The sequence below is a fragment of the Typopeltis vanoorti genome, chromosome 10 (assembly GCF_054136105.1).
Source record: "Typopeltis vanoorti isolate ZY-2024b chromosome 10, IOZ_Tvanoo_1.0, whole genome shotgun sequence".
In the NCBI taxonomy this organism is placed as follows: Eukaryota; Metazoa; Arthropoda; class Arachnida; order Uropygi; family Thelyphonidae; genus Typopeltis; species Typopeltis vanoorti.
Window position 1 is genome coordinate 47,792,261 of NC_143558.1, and position 21,708 is coordinate 47,813,968.

Consider the following 21,708-nt stretch of genomic DNA (forward strand, 5'->3'; position numbering starts at 1 on the left):
ATTCAGAAATTACAGAAAATATATTAAATTGTTCAAAACTCATAAATTTTGCACTTGAAGTACTAGGTAATCATGATGCCAATCCAATAACAAGTGGAGAAATTTTTAGATTCCTCTTTTGTAATTTTGAAAAACAAAATTATGTTTTGAAACTAAACAGCAACTTTAAATGTAAAATCTTAGCATCAGCTCAAGCAAGGTTAATAATGATGTTTTTTATGTTTTTTTTTGTAAAGGAGCTTTACTTTTTATATTTAATACTAATTAAATTTTACTTTTTTTCCTATATATTAAAATATATAATTCATTATTATAACATTTTATCAGTAGAACAAACACAAAATTCTTAAGAGGAACTGCAAATATTAAATCAATAAAATAAATTTTTTCTGAATTCTCGAGAATTGCCATTTCCTGTTCCCAATTACTAAAGATTAAAAAAAATGTTAAGAATTTACAAACCTTAGTCTAGACCAAAGACTTACAGGTATAATGTTATCCTAAAAGAAATTCAGTATGGCAAACTATCCACTATAACAAACTATTTCTGCAGTCCTTATACATTTTCTATAGCGAGAGCCAACCAGGAGGTGGCTAATGGTACCAGGCTTCCAAATGATTCAATTTAATCACTAATTAAGTGTTAGCACTATCTCAAAATAGCTCAAACTTGCAGAGCTTACAATAATGTAGAACTAAACTCTGATCACAGAATTGAAAGTGCACATATAAAACTTAGTCTCAGTGCTTTTAAACCTAAAACAAGAACAGCACATAAAACTAAAACAATACATATCAATAGAATAAATATCACTAGTTCTTCCTACAATACAAACTCAGTATAAAGAAGTACTACAAAACAAACTAACGAAACACTCAATGCCTGAAGAACCATCCCAGACTTTTTGCTAATATCGTACAATCCATCCATGAAGTAATATCAAAATCTTTGGTTGCCAAGACTCATATTCTCAAAGGAAACAGGTAACACATACCATTGAAGAATTGGTAAAAAAACACAATGACATTAATCAGCAATACAGGAATCAGAAGACACACAATCGAAATATTCAGTTAAAATAATTAAATGATCAAGTATATATGGCTTATCAACATTGCAAGGAAAACCATATCCAGGCTATCTGTCAAAAACTAGAACTCTATCAAAATACCCATAAAACCAGAGAAATGCACCAGGTAGCCAATTTTTTTATGTAGCAAAGAAAGGAAGCCCAAAAGACTAAGAATAAAAGCTAAAAATGGCAAGATACCTGAAGATAACAGTGAAGAACTCTTTTGAATAAAACTATTGAATAATTCATCAGTGAACTTCTCTACAGAAACCTTGCTAGAAATAATAATCCAAAAAGAACTTCCCATTACATGTGACAATTTTATGATGCAAGAATTTGAAACTGCACTAAAAACCCAAAAGAATAAGAACACACCTAGATTAGATGGAATAACAGTAGAAGTTATTAAACATGGAGGAAAAGAACTTTTGCAAATAACTGTAAAATATCTGTAATACAGCTCTAGCTACAGCCAACATTTCAACACAATGGAGAGAAGGCCTAATAATATCAATACCCCTCCAAAAAAAGCAATCTGAACAATCCAGAAAATTACAGAGGAATCTCATTACTTCCTACCACACTGAAAATCTATAACAGGATACTTCTAAACTGAACTGAACTATATGCAATGCTTCCACTCAAAATTCAAGTAGATTTCTTGAAAAACAGAAGCATTGTTGAATACATTCACACTGTCTTAGAAGGTGAATTTCATTGGTACCATATCTTTTCATTATTACCCTTCATTATGTATTCAGACTCACAGGAAATGGGTAAGGCATAACTCTCAAAGATTCAGCAGGACAAACCCACATATGCAGTCTGTTTTACAGATGATAATGTTGTATTGATTGACTAACATTTAGACAGCCCAAAACCATTTAGATAATTTATGTAAAAATGCAGCACTAATTGGGTTGGCAGTCAACAGCAGTAAAACTAAAGTCCTAAAGAAGAAACAGAAAGAAATCTTAAGCTAAATGACCACATTCTTCAAGAAGTAAATAATTTTCAGTACCTTGCTTCCTACATTGATAATCTAACTGATATAATGAAAGGAAAGCACAAAGCTCTTGGTTCCATAAAATTCTAACTAATATCTCAAAATCTAATCTCATCACCACAAACACCAAAATTCGTCAGTACAAAACCAGTAAAGCCATATTTACATATGGTGCCCAGACATGGAACATCACTAGTCAACACCATTAATAGCTTTGGGAGAACATGCCTTCAAATACTTATAGGACATACATGACAAGATCATGTTCCTAATAGTCATTCTTGAAGAAAGCAGTGAAACATCACTGAGAAAGTATTAAAAATATTTAATTCTGCCAATATTTCATCTCAGTCACTGAGACATCATCTCGGAGTACAATGAGATTTCTAACACACACACACACACACACACACACACACACACACACACACACACACACACACACACACACACACACACACACACAAAAGCAGCATAAAACAAAGTGAAACACATGGATACTCTACGGATACTGTTGGCAGCCTAGAATGCAGGGGCTGGGATCTCAAAGTATTAGTTTTTCCCATATTTTGGGAAGCTTAATGAAACCATATGTATTTAAATTAAGCTGATTTCTAAAAGCAGCTGCAGATTCCAAAATTAGTCTTTCTCTTCAAAGTTTACTGTGATGGAACATGGTGATCTTTTTGCAACTGATTAATTATCATCCATATCTAAAGCCCGATTAACCATAGTTATGACTACAGATGTATATTTTATGTTCTTCCATGTGGCTGTTGGCTGATCTTCCTGTCTGTCCATACTAGGCCAACTTGCAGGAGCAGGAACAGGTAACAAACACCATTGAAGAATTGGTAAAGAAACACACTGACATTAAGCAGCAATACAGGAATCAGAAGACACAATCGAAATATTCAGTTAAAATAATTCAATGATCAAGTATATATGGCTTATATTTTCCATGGTAAACTGGATTCTAGGGTGAAGACTATTGAAGTGAGAGAAGAAAGTCTAATGTGTCTTAGCCATGAGGCCAAATGGAGAACACATCATCCACATATCTTAACCAGGTAGAAGGCGTGAGATGGGCTGAGTCAAGAGCTTGTGTTTTAAAATATACCATAAAAAATTGGTAAGAGGGGAGTGAGAGAAGTACCTCTATCTATTTATAAATTTTGTGCTTCCAAGAGCAATATTCAGAATGGATAGAAAGGAAAACAGATCAGTAATATCAGGAGGAAAAACTTTCATTATAAGTGATAAGGTGTCATTGAAGGGAATATTGGTGAACAGTAAAGTGATATCAAAGCTAACCAAAATATCTCTATTATTTAAAGTTATATTCTCAATACAAGTTTTAAAATGGATGGAGTTTTTATATAGGAAGTGGTATGACCAGTGAGAGGGGAGAGAGCTTGTTAACTGTTTTTCTAATTTATATGCTAATATAGGCCTTAGGGGAGGAATTGGGTTTGTGTATATTTGGTAATCTGTATATCCGGGGGGGGGGGGGTTGAAAAATGAAAGGTTTGAGTTTTTTCGTGATTTCAGGTCAGGAAGAAACTTTTTTTTTTAAGCAGACCTTTTAATTTTTTTATCTGAGATTTGGTGGATCATAATCTAAAGGCCTGTAGTGGAGTAATCTCTGAGAATGATGCCTATTTTTGTTATTGTATTCACTGGTATTAAGAATAACAGTAGCACTCCCCTTATCAGCTATAGTAAGGTATACAAAATAGGTTTGTGACATGGATAGGAGGGTGGCTGACTGATAGGTATCAGAGAGAGAGAGAGTGATACAGTCAATTCTCACTATAGCAAACTCATAGGAACCAGAGAAATGGTTTGTTAAAGTAGATGGTTTGCTGTACTGATTTTTTTTTTTTTTTTTTTTTTTTTTAAACATAGCATTGTGCTTTTAGGCCTGTGGTTAGGATTTCTCAGCACTTTTATAGTGTTTGTTATAGCAATGTTTGCTATATAGAAAGAGTTGACTGTGCATGGAGATGTTGAGTCTAAGAAAAGGGGATTGACCAGTAAGGCACCACAGCAGTCAATGCTTCGACCACTGCTCTTTAATTTGCATATTAATGAAAAAAGGAGATGGTCTGCAGCGGAATATTCAATTATGTGCTGATGATGCAAAGTTGAATCAGGCGATAAAGGACATATCTGATATAAAACCTTGCAGGATGACTCGAAAAGACTGATGCTATAGAGAAATGTTAATGAGTGTCAGTTTAATGTTGCTAAGTCCAAGGTTATAGACTGAGTAGAATATTGCAGGTGAGTATTATATTTATGTGAATTTGATGCAAAGGGTTGATGAAGCTAGAAATCTAAGGATGACAGTGAATAGTAAATTCTTATTTATTGGTCTTTTTGGTCAGGGTTTAGGTTCTTCTCATGGGATGAATAAATGGAATAAGCAACCAGTGGGCATTGTAAGTGCATCTTCAGTAAATATCTTCAAGGAAAGGTATGATAAGTATTCATGTTTTGTATAATATGCAAAGAGCCCTCCTTTGAGTCTCTGAGAGACTCAAAGGAGGTAGCAAATATAATAATAATAATAGGACAGGCATAAGGACATGACTTGAAAGTGTTGCTTTCAAGTATTATTTTAATTCTCAAATGGAAAAATTGAAGAATTTATTTGAATTGTTAAGAAAATTAGTCAGAATAAATGAATTTTTTCAATATTAGGAAATAATACTGATTTTCACAATTCACATCTGTTTCTGTTATATGAACAGACATAAAAAAATAATAAATGACTGCATAGTACATCTATCATATCTACCAAAATAAACTAAGAGCTAAACCAACTAGGCATACAAAATATACTTTTCATAAATTTAAAAGCTATATTAATTTTTTATAGTATCTTCTATTTAATATCCAGAAAGAGGACACAAAAGTCTAAACATACTAGCTGTGCTTTAAGTGATACTTCAAGTTTCTTCCTTCTGACCCTAGCAAGTTCCAATAATTCTTGCCAATTATCCTTTAGTTCTTGACACTTTTCTTTCACTGATGCCATGGCAAAATGTTGCTGGTCAATTAACACTAGGCCATTTCCTAATGTCTTTTCAATAATTGGTTCATGGCCTTGAATTTCTCTCTCTAGTTTCTAAAAAAAAAAAAGTCAAAATAATTAAAATACAGAGCTTCGAATTTCAATATTTAATCTAAAATGAATTTTCTATCAAAATGTCAAATATTGCAAAAGCTGCTTACTAGCAAAAGTTGTCCTACTGTGAAGCAGATGGCAACTACTTCGCTAGTGCTGAACTGGACATGGAGTGCATTTGCTTATACATACGGCAACTCCTCTATAAGTAGATCCAACCCTTTTTTTTTCATCTGTCCTTATGTAATATACTGTAATAGCATATCAAAGCTGATGTACAATAATATAAGGTTCTCATCAGGTTTCAGTAAGTATCCTACAAGCAAAAGTACACTGCTAATGCTTCTGCAAGAGGAACTTGATGTTGATGATATTTTACTGGAATCTTTCACAATTCCATTGTAAAAATATATTAGTAAATCATGTTTGGTGAACCTTTTTGGCATCTTGTTTTAATTTTGTGTTTTCCTTTTATTGTTTTGGAATTTATTTCTTAAGGAATTGTGAATGGCCAATTTCCATGTCTTCCTCCTCAGGAAAAATATCCATGATATTATTGAACTGTCATCCATCCAGCATACCAGTAATTTAAATAATTTGGGACTCCTCTGCAGATGCAGGGAGTTTTTTTTTTTTCCCTCTAGCAGGGATATCTGGAGGATTTACCTTAAGTGATCATCCTGTGCCATTATTTTAACCAAAAAAATTTAGTGTTTGTTTCAGGAATGAGATCGTATTAATTAGAATCCTTGATTTATTCTAATGAAATGATACTAATTCATAATGTTTTCAGGCATGATATAACTGTGAGAAGATAGGATAGTCCTGCATATTAATATCCCCTTAACTTCTCTTCCCCCCCTTTCTTACCTTCTCAGTGTAAGAGGATTTTCTGTTATAAGCTGCTGCCGTAAACCTCTGCTTAATCACCTGATGTGGAATGCTCTACTCTGTCTTGATCTAAGGAATATACATATATGTATATATATATGGTTTAACTTTTGTTACACACAGTTCTTACACTTAACTTTATATTTGGCTCTCTTTTACATTTTTCTCTCTATCCTCTAAGTGCATTTATCATCTTACTTGCTAACTTTCAATGTGCTCTCTTCTTTTCCAGGATTGTCTCTTTAACTTCTTGTGTCCAACATAGAGTTCTGAATTTTCTATCCTTGCAGACAACTTCATCATATATTGCCCCAGCTAAATCAATCTATGGTTTCTTCAGTCAGGTTGCACTACACAGTTAACATGGTACAAGAAGTTGGATCCCAGTTCACTTGAAACAGCTGCTCAACTTTAAGAATTTTAAAAAATTCTAAACATTTCTCTTTTCAATATGATATCCAATTTTATCCTGCTCAAAATGGTAATCAGTTCCTATTTCAAATCCTCTGTATACTCTGGTATCCTAAACCCATATCACTATTAACAATAATATAGTCAATGAGGCTTTTCTTATTTCTTGGGTCTATTCTCCACATGAACTGCACACCTTTATGTTGAAATATGGTCTTAGCGATGATTATTCCATGTTGTGTTCAGAAATATAGGAGGAACTTGCCATTATTGTTCACTTTCTCTTTTCTCCAAATTTTCCTAAAACATGTCATTATATCTGTTATTCATTTCCTGCTCTGCTGTTTTGATACCTGACAAGAAGCAGCTTTCTAGTTTCTTTATGTCTGTTGCCTTTTTGAAATATTCCTCCACTTCTTTTTTTAGAACCTTCTGCTGGATCACAGGCACCAAAACGTTTTGTGACAAAATTCCTTGTTTTGAAATTTTTCTGATGAAAACAACAGGAGCTATCTTGAAAAATGACGGAGGATTTTGGAGGATGAAAAATTCATCCTCCAAAATCCTATAACCAATTAAAAAAATTACTCTAACATTGACTTTTGTAGATGAATCCGTTAGCCAGAATCTGGATGTCCACAGGTTGCACTACACAGTTAACATGGTGACAACAAGCTCGATCCCAGTGATGGATTTCTGGAGATATGAAAGAAACTCAGAAGTACAGGAAAGAATATAAGATAAAAAAAAGAAGAAGAAGGAGGGAAAATATATATATATATATATATATATTTTTTTTTTTTTTTTTTTTTTTTTTTTCCCAGAATTCATTTATACTCGGTTGGAATATTATGAAAAAGCTTTAATGATATGACATGATATATTTGAAAAGATACTACTAGTTTACTAGTTTCGTTGAATTGATCAACATCTTCAGGTATCACAATCAAAGAAGTATATAAAGAATTACAGAGTATATAAAGAATTACTTAAAATTGTAATAACAGAATTACTAACACCATGTTCCAACATAAAAATGTGCACAAATTCACATGAAGAGAAGAGGCAAGGAATAAGAAGTCTCATTGACTATGTTATTGTTGATAGAGATGTTTTCTCCCTGGTGCAGGACACCAGAGTGTACAGAGGATTTGAAATTGGAAGTGATCACTATTTAGTCTTGAGCAGGATAAAATTGAATTTCATATTGAAAAGAATAACATGTAAGAAAGTTTTAAAGCAAATAAAAGTTGAGCAGCTCTCAGATGTGAACTGTAGACTAAAATACACAAAGATTATTGAAGAAAAAATGAAAGAGTTTGAGAACAGGAATCAAACCTTGGAGATTCAGTGGCAAACTCTGAAGAAAACATTGATTGATTCTGCTAGAGAGCATGTGGTGAGGTTATCTGCAAGGATAAAAAAAATCAGAACTCCCTGGTGGACACAAGAAGTTAAAGAGGCAGTGAAGGAAAAGAAGAAAGCATATCAAAAGTTCCTGGCAAATAAGTCAGCTTGCGCTCTTAGAGAATACAGAGACAAATGCAAGAATGCTAAACACTGTGTAAAACTAGCTAAACAAAAGTCATGGGAGGACTTTGGCAAGAATATAGAAAATAAATATCAAGAAGGTGGCAAAATATTCTGGAGGTTGTTGAAGAAGCTTAGGAATGGAGGAAAGGGTGCTGTAAAAGGAGTTAGAGATGATAAAGGTGACATGAAAATGGAAGAAAAGGATATCCTTGAAGTATGGAGTAATTACTTTGAAAAACTGCTAAATGAAAGAAGCAGTGATGACAGCACAGTGGTAAAAAACACTGAAAGACATGCAGTCAGGAATACATATCCATACTTGAAGTAGAAAACGCCATCAAAGGCTTAAAATGCGGAATGGCAGCAGGAGTGGATGATATTCGACCAGAAATCCAGAAATGGTGGTATAAAAATCTTACAGTGGCTGCAATGCATAGTTCAGAAAGCCTGGACAGAGGGACAAATTCCCGATGATTGGAGTAGAGCTCTAATAGTGCCCATATATAAAAAAGGAAATAAAACTGATTGTGAGAGTTACAGAGGTATTTCTCCACCGAGCGTTCCTGGCAAGATCTATGCAAGTATACTTGAGAAACGGTTGAGAAGAATTGTGAAAGAAAAGCTTGGTGAAGAACAAGCTGGATTCAGGCCAAATAGAGGCTGTCAGGATCAGATCTTCACTTCACGACAAATAGTCGAGAAAGCATGGGAATATAACAAAGATCTGTATTTTAGTTTTTTTTGATCTGGAAAGGCATATGACAAGGTGCCAAGAGAGAAGCTATTCAATACGCTACAGTTATATGGTGTCAATGGGGCATTATATCAAGCGATACTTAGGCTGTATTTGAGTTGTAAGTCGCCAGTTAGAATTGAAGGATATACAGGAAGATAGGTTAATGTTAAATCTGGTGTGAGACAAGGATGTACATTATCCTCTCTGTTATTCATTATCTATATGGATCACATTATGAAGGAAAGTGGTATTAAACATGATATCAAAATTGGAGATGTTAATGTCAGCTCTTTGCTTTATGCAGACGATGTTATACTTCTGAATAAATCTGCTACAAGTTTGCAAGATTCTCTGACTAAATTGAATAACTGTTGTAATAGATATGGTATGAAGGTCAGCATTAAAAAGACAAAGACATTGAAAATAGGTAGAATTGTTGAAAATGTCAACTGTGTTGTGAACGGGGAATCTGTGGAACAAGTAAAACATTTCAGTTACTTAGGCATGATTTTTAGTGAAGATGGTAAATTAAATATAGAAATAGTACGCTAAAGTTATATGGTGTCAATGGGGCATTATATCAAGCAATACTTAGTCTTTATTGGAGTTGTAAGTCAGCAGTTAGAATTGAAGGAAGTACAGGAAGATGGTTTAATGTTAAATCTGGTGTCAGACAAGGATGTACATTATCCCCGCTGTTATTCATTATCTATATGGATCACATTATGAAGGAAAGTGGTATTGAACATGATATCAAAATTGGAGATGTTAATGTCAGCTCTTTGCTTTATGCGGATGATGTTATACTTCTAAATAAATCCGCTACAAGTCTGCAAGATTCTCTGACTAAATTGAATAACTGTTGTAATAGATATGGTATGAAGGTCAGCAATCAAAAGACAAAGACAATGAAAATAGGCAGAATCATTGAAAAATGATTCTGCATTTTTCAATGATTCTGCATTCTGTGTTGTGAATGGAGAACCTGTGAAACAAGTAAAACATTTCAGCTACTTACGCACGATTTTTAGTGAAGATGGTAAATTGAATATAGAAATAGACAACAGAATCAACAAAGCTGGTATGGTGGGAAGTCAATTGAATAAATTTATATGGAATATGAGAGAAATTAGTCGGAACACTAAATTAGCTGTATACAAGACAGTGTTCAAACCAGTTTTAACTTATGGATCTGAGAGCTGGGTCAGAAGTAAGACACTTGACCAAAGACTAGAGACCCCAGATATGAGAGTCCTGAGAAAGATTAGAGGCATGAACAGATGGCATCAATGGCAATATTATATTAAAAACGAGGATATTAGGAAAGAACTTGACATTGTCAGTATCCAGGAATGCATTAGCAGAGCGAATCTCAGGTGGTATGGTCACTTAAATAGAATGGGAGAGAAAAGATTAGCAAAACAAGTGTTCTCTACCAGGTTGGCAGGAAAACGACCCAGAGGAAGACCAAGATATAGGTGGATTGATATGGTACAAAGTGCCTTAGACGATAGAAATATAAGATCTGATAATGTTGGAGTCTTGACAAGTAACAGACTGATTTGGAGGAAAATTGTAGATAGGAAGTTAGTAATGATGTAGTTTTTTCATGTAGTACTATCATATCCTGTACACCCCTTGAATGTACATGGCAGGAAATTGATGATGATGATGTAATAACAGAACAAGTACAAAAAGACAGTAGTGTGTTTGAAAACAAAATGCGAGTTTGAGTTACAAACAAACGTATACTACGCGCTGTCGTGAGTGTGCCAGTACTGAACAGAGGCAACGTGTGCATCAGAGAGATGAAAACTCAGGCTGTTGTTGATATGAGAGGAATCTAGAGAAATTTCCCTAGATTCGACAATCTTTCTCTCGAGTTCATCATAGCACACATGGATGTTAGAAGTTCGAGTCCAGGTCACAACATGTTGGCAACCTTCGTCTGAGTTAGCTGAAAAGAGAACGTGGCTAGAGAGAGTGCTAGTCCTGTTATATGAGATGTCTCGACGATGTTCTTCCAAACGTAGAAGGATGGATTTAGCAGTCTGGCCATAGTATGGCTTTCCACAATCACATAAAATCTTGTAGACTCCTGGAAACTGAGTTGGAAGATGTTTCTCTTTAGATTTGCTAAGTATTGAGCGAAGTTTTGGAAGCATAGTGAAGCAAGTTTTGAAGTTAAACTTCTTGAGAATCTTTGACAGTTTTGATGAAATAGAGCTGATGTAAGGCAAAGAGATGTAGGCTCTTGGGGAAGAGGGATCTTCAGAAGTAGTTGAGTGACTGGGGGAAAGAAATTTGTCAATTTTCTTAGGAGAGAAACCATTATTAATAAAAGTTTTTTTTAAGAAAAAGGAGTTCATTTTCAATTTCTGTTTCTTCTGTAAGTAATGATTTGGCTCGGTGAGCTAAGGTGGAAATAATACCAAATTTTTGTGGGGGATAGTGATGGGAGGAAGCATGAAGGTATCTATCAGTATGAGTAGGCTTTCTAAATATGAAAATAAGATCTACTTACAAAACACAGGTCTGGCCATGAGCAGCCCGCTCTCTCTGATTCTCGCAAATACATTTCTCAACGATTTTGAAGAAAAAGCTATTAACTCCTTCCATCTTAAACCAAAATTCTGGTATCGCTATATTGATGATATTTTCCTCATCTGGGAAGATGGTGTCAACAACCTCAATTTATTTTTAGACCACCTAAACAAGTGCCATGGAAAAATCTCTTTTACCTTGAACTGGAATCAGATGACTGTCTCCCCTCTTTAGACCTGAAACTTACCAGATTCTCAAGAAATTTAACTTCAAAACTTGCTTCACTATGCTTCCAAAACTTCATTCAATACTTAGCAAACCTAAAGAGAAACATCTTCCAACTCACTTTCCAGGAATGTACAATATTTTATGTGATTGTGGAAAGCCATACTATGGCCAGACTGCTAAATCCATCCTTCTACGTTTGGAAGAACATCGTCGAGACATCTCATATAACAGGACTAGAGCTAGCTCTCTCTCTCTCTAGCCATGTTCTCTTTTTAGCTAACTCAGACGAAGGCTGCCAACACATTGTCAACTGGACTCAAACTTCTAACATCCATGTGTGCTATGATGAACTCGAGAGAAAGATTGTCGAATCTAGGGAAATTTCTCTAGATTCATCTCATATCAACAACAGCCTGAGTTTTCATCTCTCTGATGCACACGTTGCCTCTGTTCAGTACTGGCGCACTCACGACAGTGCATAGTATACGTTTGTTTGTATCTCAAACTCGCATTTTGTTTTCAAACACGCCACTATCTTTTTGTACTTGTTCTGTTATTATAATTTTAAGTCTCTAATTCTTTATATACTTCTTTGACTGTGATACCTGAAGATGTCAATGAATTCAACGAAACTAGTAAACTAGTAGTATCTTTTCAAATATATCATGTCATCTTTTTATCTCTTAGTATCAGTCATTAAAGCTTTTTCATATATATATATTAAGACAGATAGATAGAATCATTGAAGATCCCTTCCACAAAGAGGCTCTCAAATGGAGAAGGGTAATTTAATAAATATACTTGAATTATACATATGCAACAATAAACTAAAAGCTACTATTGTAGTTATATGTTTATGATTTCACAAATATACAGAATCATTTTCATAAAGCACTTAGCTTTTTTAATAATAATTTATTTTTTATTTACATAACAATATACAGCTGCTTATTAATATAACTGACTGGAATGAATAAGTATAAAATAGTTTCAAGTGAAAATTTTATGAGTAGTTTTTTACTTATTTAATAAAAAAAAAGTGCTTTCCACCTCCATACCTGATGCTTTTTAAATAGATTCTGAGCATCAATAAGATTCTGGCCAAAGTCTTGTGAAGAAGCTGCAGGCAAGTGTTCTCTTATCCACTGCATTTCTGTATCAACTTCAAAATTAAACTGATGAAGTTTCAGTGATTCTTCCAATTTATGATGTCTTTCTGCTGCAGGAGTTTTTAACTTGCCAAATCTATTGGAATTTATTAAATCACTGAAAACCATTCACCAATGATAAAATTAAAATTTCTTTATATAATTTTTTTTTTTTGGGTTGTTGTTCATTATGTTAACTGTTTCATCTAATGAAAGAATTTTTTCAAGAGAACTAGGGCTAGGCATTTTTTAATCCATAACTAAAACATAAATCTGAAATTAAATAAGAAAAAAATGATATTCAAAACATTACAAGAAAAAATAATTAATTCCGAGGTAAAAAAATACACACACACATCTTATATATATTTTTTTTAAATCTAAGAATTTAAATCATTCCATTATTAGCCTGGATGATGACTAAGAAATATTAAATGTAAACTATTTCACTTGCAAAAGGAGTTAACAAATTATTATTATTGTACAGGCATCTACATGGAGTCTGAAGACTCATCGCAGGAGACTCAAACTATCCACACAATCTATGATACTTCTCCTTGAACCCATTAACAAAGCACTCATGACTGACTCTGGTAACCCATTGCACTCATTCACAACTCTCTGAACAAAAAAATCTACCTCTCCCACAACTACTAACCACACCTTTATTCAACTTCCAGGGATGACCCCTAGTTCTGATTAATCTAGCCAAGCGCTGAAACATTTCCTCTACATCAATCCTATAAAACCTTTTAATCAACTTAAACATTTCTATAATATCCTCCCTTCTTCTCCTATCAACCAACTTCTGCAATCCACACACCTTCAATCTATCCTCATAGGAAACAATCCACAGACCACTCACCATCTTGGCTGCTCATCTCTGAATCTTCTCCACTACTACTTCATCCCAGGAGACCAGATCTGACACAGTATTACTGGTGTGTGAATGCATAAAGGCTTTATAAAGAGGAATAACAACTTCCTCATCTCTACTTGTTAATGTGTTCTTCAATGGCCAAGTAATCTTATGGGCTACCTTAGCAAAATGTCCTCTGAACTTCAACTCTGTCTATCACCACTCCTAAATCTCTAGCTTCATCTATTTCCCAGATTACAGTTCCATCAATGTGGTACATAGCTTGTAATTTACTTATCCTAAAATGCATAATTTTACATTTTATCACATTAAACTGATACCCACTATCTTTTGCCCATACTTTTGCCTATTTAAATCATCCTGCAAGCTCTCTACATAGCCTTGATGCTAATTTCACATCATCAGCAAGCAAGCAACTGAATATTTCCTTTTAGGTTATTTCCTATATCATTTATGTACAAATTAAACAGTAGTGGTCCCAGCACTAAACTTAGCAGCACACCATTAGTCACCTGTTTTTGCCTTGATTCTGCCACTCCATATATCACTTATTGATATCTCTCCAGCAGCCACCCTCTTATCCACATAACCAGTGTCATATCCATCCCCGTTTGTTCTAAGTTACGTAACCAAGTTCCATGTGGTATTCTGTCAAATGCCTTTGTGGAATCCGGCAGAATCATTATGTAGCCATTTCCTTTATCCAACTCAGCTATAACTATTATAAAAAGTTAGTAAATTACTAAGGCATGACCTACCTTTCACAAAGCCATGTTTCCCTTCATACAGTATCATATCACTATACACCCATTCAAGAATTCTCTTTTTGACCAATTTTTCCAGTACTTTTACCACTATGCCTGGAGATACTGATTGGTCTATAATTTGCTACTGCAGTCTGAACTTCCCTTATGCAAGGGAATTATTTTGCCCTCTTTCCACTCCCTTGGAACTCTACCAGAGCTGACTTAAATTAAAGAGCCTAGTCAGAGGCACTGCCACTTCCTTTGCACACTCTCACAAAACCCAAGCTGATATCCTATCTAATACCAAAGCTGTATTTACATTGAGATTCTGCAATATCTTAAGAACCTCCAATTCATCCACCTCTGTTCCTACACCAGTTTGTCACATATGTTAAAGCAATAAACTCACTAGGATGATATACCCTTGCAAAGTGGTCAATTAGTAACTCAATTATTTTATCAGCTTCTGTCACCTTGTGACAACATCGCTATTAAAGTTAATCTTCCACGGTCATTCTTATCTGTCACGTACTCTTTGGGATTTCCTTTGGCCTGCTCAGCTAGATTCTTTTCCTAATCTGATTCTGTCTTCCTTGCCATGCTGGTCACCTTTCTCCTTATATACTCTCCACAGTATTTTCTTTTTCTGCAGCTCATGCTGAATGACACTACTCATCCATGTAACTCCTACCTGATTAACCCTTCTTACTTTAGGTATACAATTTAATACTCTAGATGATCCTCAACTGTCTCCCATGCACTACTAACATCCTTATCCTGCAGTTTTATGCCATGGCATGGATTTAAGCTTCCTCCTAAGCTTGTCATAATCACCTGCCATGTAGTTCCACATGTACCCCTTCTTGGCAGAGAATATTCCTCATGTTTTACAGTCTCCCAAGTCAAGACTCCATGGTCATTGGTGGTCACATTGCCTCCTATTGAAGGCAATGTGGCCACCTTGGTTATGGATAGCTCTTCTGATCCTATGACCAGGTCCAATACTCTCAACTCCCCTGATCACCTCCATCATATGCTTACTCAAGTAACTATCTCTCAGTAGGTTTATAAATTCCATTTCCTTCCTGTCATGTGATCTTTCTTCCTTTCAGTCTATATCTCCATAGTTAAAGTCTGTAATAATCACTCAACCTGTACTAGTACTAATTTGCCAATGCATGTCTTCCAGATCATCCATGGAACCCCCATGCTATAGCAACAACTGACTGTATATTTTGTCTTACTGGCCTTGATCTCACACCAGACTGTTTCAAATGAACAGTCACCAGCCAAGAAGAAGACTTCATTGCAGCCAAGAAGTCTTCTTCTTGGCTGCAATTTATTTGCTATCATCAGCAGCAACCCCCCCCCCCATCCTATCTTCTCTATCTTTCTTGAAAATACTAAAACCTTCACATTTTATCCCTGCAACTACTACATCATCTGCTGTTAGCCAAGTCTCACTAATGCCTATAACGTTTGCACTAACCAATGCCCAAAACTCCTCCCTCTTGTTTCTGATACTTCTGCCATTAGTATATAGAAACTGCAACATCCCTTTAGGCCCCCACCCACCTTTACTTCCTGAATAACCATATTTATTATTTTTGCTTGAGAGCTAGATTCTGCACTTGGTCATTCTCACACTCACTCACTCCAAGAGTACCTTCACACAAACTCGCCTGTTTCTATCTTAATTGCTTAAGTTTTCCTGAATTTGCACTTCAGCATGCTTGGTGAACAAAGCTCTCTCTAGACACCTAATACCAAAACCATTTAGATGCAGTCCATCAGCACTATACAAATCCTTCTTTCTGTCAAATGATGTAGGTTTTGTGATCACAGATCTACAAATCCTACATCATTCTTTCTGCACAACCCACATATTGATTCATTAGCTATCAACGCCCTCCTCCTCAGTTTGCCTCTATCATAGCTTGGCAAGAAACTTACAATCTTATCTTCACATTCTCACTCTTCAGTTTTGCCTCTTTTAACAACTCCTTTATATCCTCCCTCATAGAATACTTCTCGCTTCTCAAATCATTACCAACCAAAATAATCAGTTCCTTCACCTTACCTTTTTACATCCAGATGGCATAACTAATATTGCAAATTTCTGCATGAGGGAAACACAATTTTGTCATACTTTCATTAAGTACTCCCCTGATCACTGAGTCTCTGTAAATAATAATTCTCCTTAACTTGTTTTTCTTTTTTGTTTGCTCAGTCTTTATTACTACCCTGGAGTGCCTGCTTCTTTTTCTTTTCAACCCAGATTATCTCTTGCCACTTCTGCAATTTTTCCAATTTTGTGCTTTGTCCTGTGAAGGATAGCATTCAATTCAAGAGTGCTGTTTCTTTATTTATCTCCATTTCATTCTCCTCTATTTCCACAGCCACACGTTTGACATTAATTCTGATATTTTCTATCCTACCGTTGATACTGTCCACTCTACTAACATTTACTGCATCCTACTCACCTAATGTGTAGGATGCATCCTGCATCCTACACACACACACACACACACACACACACACACACACACACACACTCTTTCTTCAGTTTCAATTTCCTTCGACATATCATATCCTTTAATTTTCTCGACAAATACATTTCACACACATTGCACTGCACAAAATCCCACAAATTCAAATCCCCTGACAATATGGACTTTGCCGTCATTGTTCTACCATGACTACTGTATCGTATGTAAACAAAAAAAATACATGGTTTACTTGCAAACTAATTATCACAGTCAATCACATATCCGTTTAAAACAAAACACAATAAGTTTGCCTAATATTATCAACTAAAATCCTTCTAGAGTGCTAATAACCTCTCTGTATATACCTTGTGCGTGCAGAGAGGTTATTAGTTTTAGTATTAATTTGTTATTAATTTGTACTAATAATGCTTCTTTTTTTTAATACTGTATTACTGTTATTTTTATGGTTAATTCATGAAGACAGATTATTCCATATATAATTTATATATTTCTAAATTTCATTTAGGTAATTATTAAAAGTTACATTACAGAAAAATATATAATAGTAAATAAAATTTTTAAAAAATTAATGCCTACCTGTTACTAAAACTCTTTTGTGGATCTTAACCAAATAGTTCTGTGAGCTTAGATATATTCAAAAATTATAAAATAAAAATAGTAATTGTTAAATTTTTGTTGTAATGGAAATGATTTTAAAAAAATATAAGATCTAGAAAAAATGTCCAACCGGTCAATAAAGAGAAACTATCATGGAAAAATGAAAATGTGAGAATTAATATAATGAGAACCCTTATCTTTATTTTATTTACTTATTTACAACATGTTTAAATCCATCCCATAATCAGAAGTGTGTGTGATGTATTAAACAAGAAACTGAGAAATAGCTTACTGACATTTATGTCAGTTAACATTTCCCAGCAAAAATGGAATTGAAAGAAAGCAGATAATTATGACCTTCTTATGAAATCCATTTTAACATGCATGAAACTTCACCTTATAGTAGAGGAATGAATATTATCATTTTACTCCTAAATGTCTTTGGTTCTGAAAGCAGTTTTAGAATGCAGCAATACACATAGATTGCATTCTAGTAATACAGTTACCATCTGTTAAAAGGATGTTCCTGATTTATCAACAATAAAATCATTAACTGATTTATGAACATCCTATATATTCTGCATATCAAAACATACTCTGACAATATACTTACATTTTCAAGAAAAATTTCTTAAACATTTTTGTTGGACATTCAGCAATTTTAATTAGAACAGAGATTATAAAGTGCATAAAACTAATGTTCAATGCCAACGGTAAAATAACATGAAATATTCAAATAAGTTCAAAAATAATGATTAGGAATAGTAAAGACTGCATATATAAAATAATGCTTCTTATTTTTATATACTGTATTACTATTATTTTTATGGTTAATTCCTGAAGACAGATTATCCCATATATAATTTATACATTTCTAAATTTCATTCAGCTAATTATTAAAAGTTACATTACAGAAAAATATATAATACTAAATAAAAAAAAAATTAATGCCTACCTATTACTAACACTCTTCGTGGATCTTAAGATATTTTGAGCATCAAAATGTCCTTGTTTAGCCATTTCTTCACCAAGTCGGACCAATTCACATACTTTGTTTTCCCAGGTAGCTAACTCAATCTCTAACAACTGAAAGAAATTATTGAGAAAATAATATACTTACAAGTATAAATAAATATAAAAAACAGTATACAAAGTTTGAATGTGTAAAATAAAAATATTTCAATGAAGCAATAAAAAAAATAATTTAAAACAGAACTGATTAACTATTAGAATCCAATAATGCATTTCATAAAAGTATATGATACAGAAGGAATCATTATTTTCAGTAAGCATTCCTAAGAATTTATTAAGTGATATTAAACTACATATAATAACATATTCTTGAAAAATGATCCATCCATTTAACCAGTATGAAAGATCAGAAATAAAAAGATAGACTACTTGTCCAACTAAATAAATAAAAATGCATAATAAAATATACTTATTGATGCAATTCATTAATAAGTAGTTCTCTATTCAACAGCCGGCAGTCTATGATTCTCCCCCCCTCCCAAATGACTAAACTATTAATGTTATCACACAGATGTTCAGTTTCCGCCGCAAGTCTTTTCTATAAATATACCATTGTTCAACAAAACTGGCAGCTATAAATCTGCATTCTCATTAAAAAACCTGTTAACACATAAGTAGTAATGTACATCACTACCCATCCATTCACAGTCAAACTTCAAATTCAAAATAACTTTTTTTTCTCTTCTCATTTGTTACTGATACATCTATCTGAGAAGTCTTCCCCATCAGTATTCATAATAAAATCTACGGGTGTTTAAATCATTAAAACATTAATAGATCTTCCTTCTACCCAGTCTTTAGCATATTCATTTACTAATGTACTATAGATTTTAGAACTTCTGCTTCTACATCAATAATCGTCTTCCTCTTTCCCACAAAACTTGATTAACAAATGTTTCCCACATAAAAGATATAGGATTTCGTGATATAATTATTTGAAAGTATCATAAAATAATCTAATTTGGGCAATCTAGATAAAATAATGCCCCATTACATTAAAAAAAGTTATTTTAAGCTCCCATAATTTCAAAAAATGTTTTTTAAATCCTTAACACATTTTTTAGATATTTTATAACTTGAACTGAAATTTCCAGAGGAATTTTTATATTCTAGGATTCTGATATTAGATCTTGTTCGTAAAAGTGAATCTCTCCTCAGCGTCCTTGATGCCCTTGTTTCAATAAATGAAAGTAATGACAAAACATGATTTTTTTTTTTACCAGCATATATTCATTCAAAATGGCCCTATGAGACACACCATTAAAGACATTTAGAGTACTTGACAGTATTGGCCAGGTTTGCAAATGGATAAGATCATTGGATGAAACAACTAAAATGAATATCAACATCACTACAGATTAAGAAAAGATGCAAAAAAAAGTGTAAGGATAATAATAATAATACAGTATAACAAAGTAAGTGCTGAAAAAATTTATGATGAAGTATTAATGCTATAATGAGGTAGATACTTATATCATTTTTTAAAAATAAAACAAGTGAATCTAAAGTAATTCTTTCATTAATAGCATACAATTGCTTTCTTTTGAATTCCAAATGATTCATACAGAACATGCTGTTCTGGTTGGCCGAGTGGTTAACATATCCGCTCTCCAGCCAAAAGGCCATGGGTTCGAATACCACCGTGGACATGGATGTTTGTGATTGTCTGTGAAAATAGTAGTGGGTGGCAGTAGATGCCATTGGTGTAGTTGAGGCTTGTTGTAGTTGGTGGATTGAGTGGTGGAGACAGAGCTGTAGAGTAGGTGCCCTCCCTTGATGAGTCCTTGGACTCCTGGAGGTGTCAAGTAATAATAACTGCAGACATACAGATCAAGCCACATCCTCATCTTTTATTACTACAATTTGTTCCACTGCGTTCCTTCCATACCCTGTTAGCTTTAGGCTCTCTATTCAAAAATCCTTCTTTATTTGACCCATTCCATTCAATCTTTCTTGGCATTTAAGCTAATGGCCAAGTAACTTAGTTTTTCAAAAATCTAATTGTAATGCAAGGGCAATTAATTCAATCACCATATTTTGTTATGCTTATCCTTGCTTGTGTTCTCTGTCCAGTTTACTGTTTACTATCCCTGAAAGAAACATGGCATTACTGACAAGCCAAAAAATAAAAAATATAGGTATTCATGTTATAGGAGATAATGATAATAAAAAGAAAAGAAAAAAAAAGAGCTTGCTCTTTTATACAACCAATTCATTAGAAGTCAAACTTTTCTTTTGTAGAAAAAGAAATATCCAAATAATGTCCAGAAATATCTTGATATCTATGAAATCTACTGTTTCTGAAACAAGGCTTACAAGCAATGGTCATTGGCTTTGATGACCATTTGAAAATAACCTCCTATCTTGTCTTTTTGAAGTAGGCTAGTTAAGTTTTTTGCTTGCATGTTAGTCATAATAGGAACCAGTTCTCATTCTGCACACCATTTTGAAGTCAATCATCCATTATATAGAACATGAGATCTATATTTCCTATGTCAACAATCACAATGAGCTACACATAGAAAATTTGTTGAATGTATCATGCGTATTATTATTATCATTATTACTATTATTATTATATGGTAACCTCCATGGAGTCAACAGACTCATCCTGGGAGGCTCACTCAACCAGCAACATGCCTATCATAATGGACTTTGAAGTTATTTACACTACCTGCACACTCACAACATACTCAAGCAATGCATTCCACACACACACTAACAACTCTCAATGCAAAAAATCTACTCTTCACACCCTTCTTCACCACATCTTTATACAACTTCCAGGGATGACCTCTCATTCTTCCCATCTTAACATCCACTCTTTTCATAATTTCTTCTGTATTAATCTGAAAGAATCCCTTAACTAACTTGAAGGACTCTATAAAAACATATCATATCTCCTCTTTTCCTCCTATCCACTAATCTCTAATCCATATTCTCTCAAACGCTCTTCATAACCAACACGTCAGAGTCCTGATATCACTTTGGTTATTCAATTTTGGAGCCCCTCTAGTGTTTCCACATCACAATGAAAACTAGGCGACCAAATCTGAGCACAATAGTCCATATGTGGTCTGACCAATGCCTTATATAGAGGTGCCCATCACTTCCTTATTCCTATATGTCAATGTATTTTTTATCATAGCAGTAATAGTGCAGTCTTTGCAACATGTGATGTGCCCCCAGAACTTCAGTCCACAGTCTACCATCATTACAAGATCCCGAATCTCATCCAGT

The 21,708-nt window shown here is 33.9% G+C and overlaps 1 protein-coding gene across 1 annotated transcript in view; it reads right to left on the bottom strand.

Annotated features, from left to right (window-relative positions):
* Positions 1–21,708, bottom strand: part of kst (spectrin beta chain, non-erythrocytic 5 kst) — a 687,893-nt gene that overhangs the window by 352,189 nt on the left and 313,996 nt on the right. The window contains exons 36-38 of the mRNA XM_090398802.1: positions 18,392–18,522; positions 12,614–12,800; positions 5,012–5,212 (exon numbers count right to left, since the gene is read on the bottom strand). Of these exons, the coding sequence (XP_090254928.1) occupies positions 5,012–5,212; positions 12,614–12,800; positions 18,392–18,522 (519 nt within the window). The remainder of the gene's footprint in view (positions 1–5,011; positions 5,213–12,613; positions 12,801–18,391; positions 18,523–21,708) is intronic.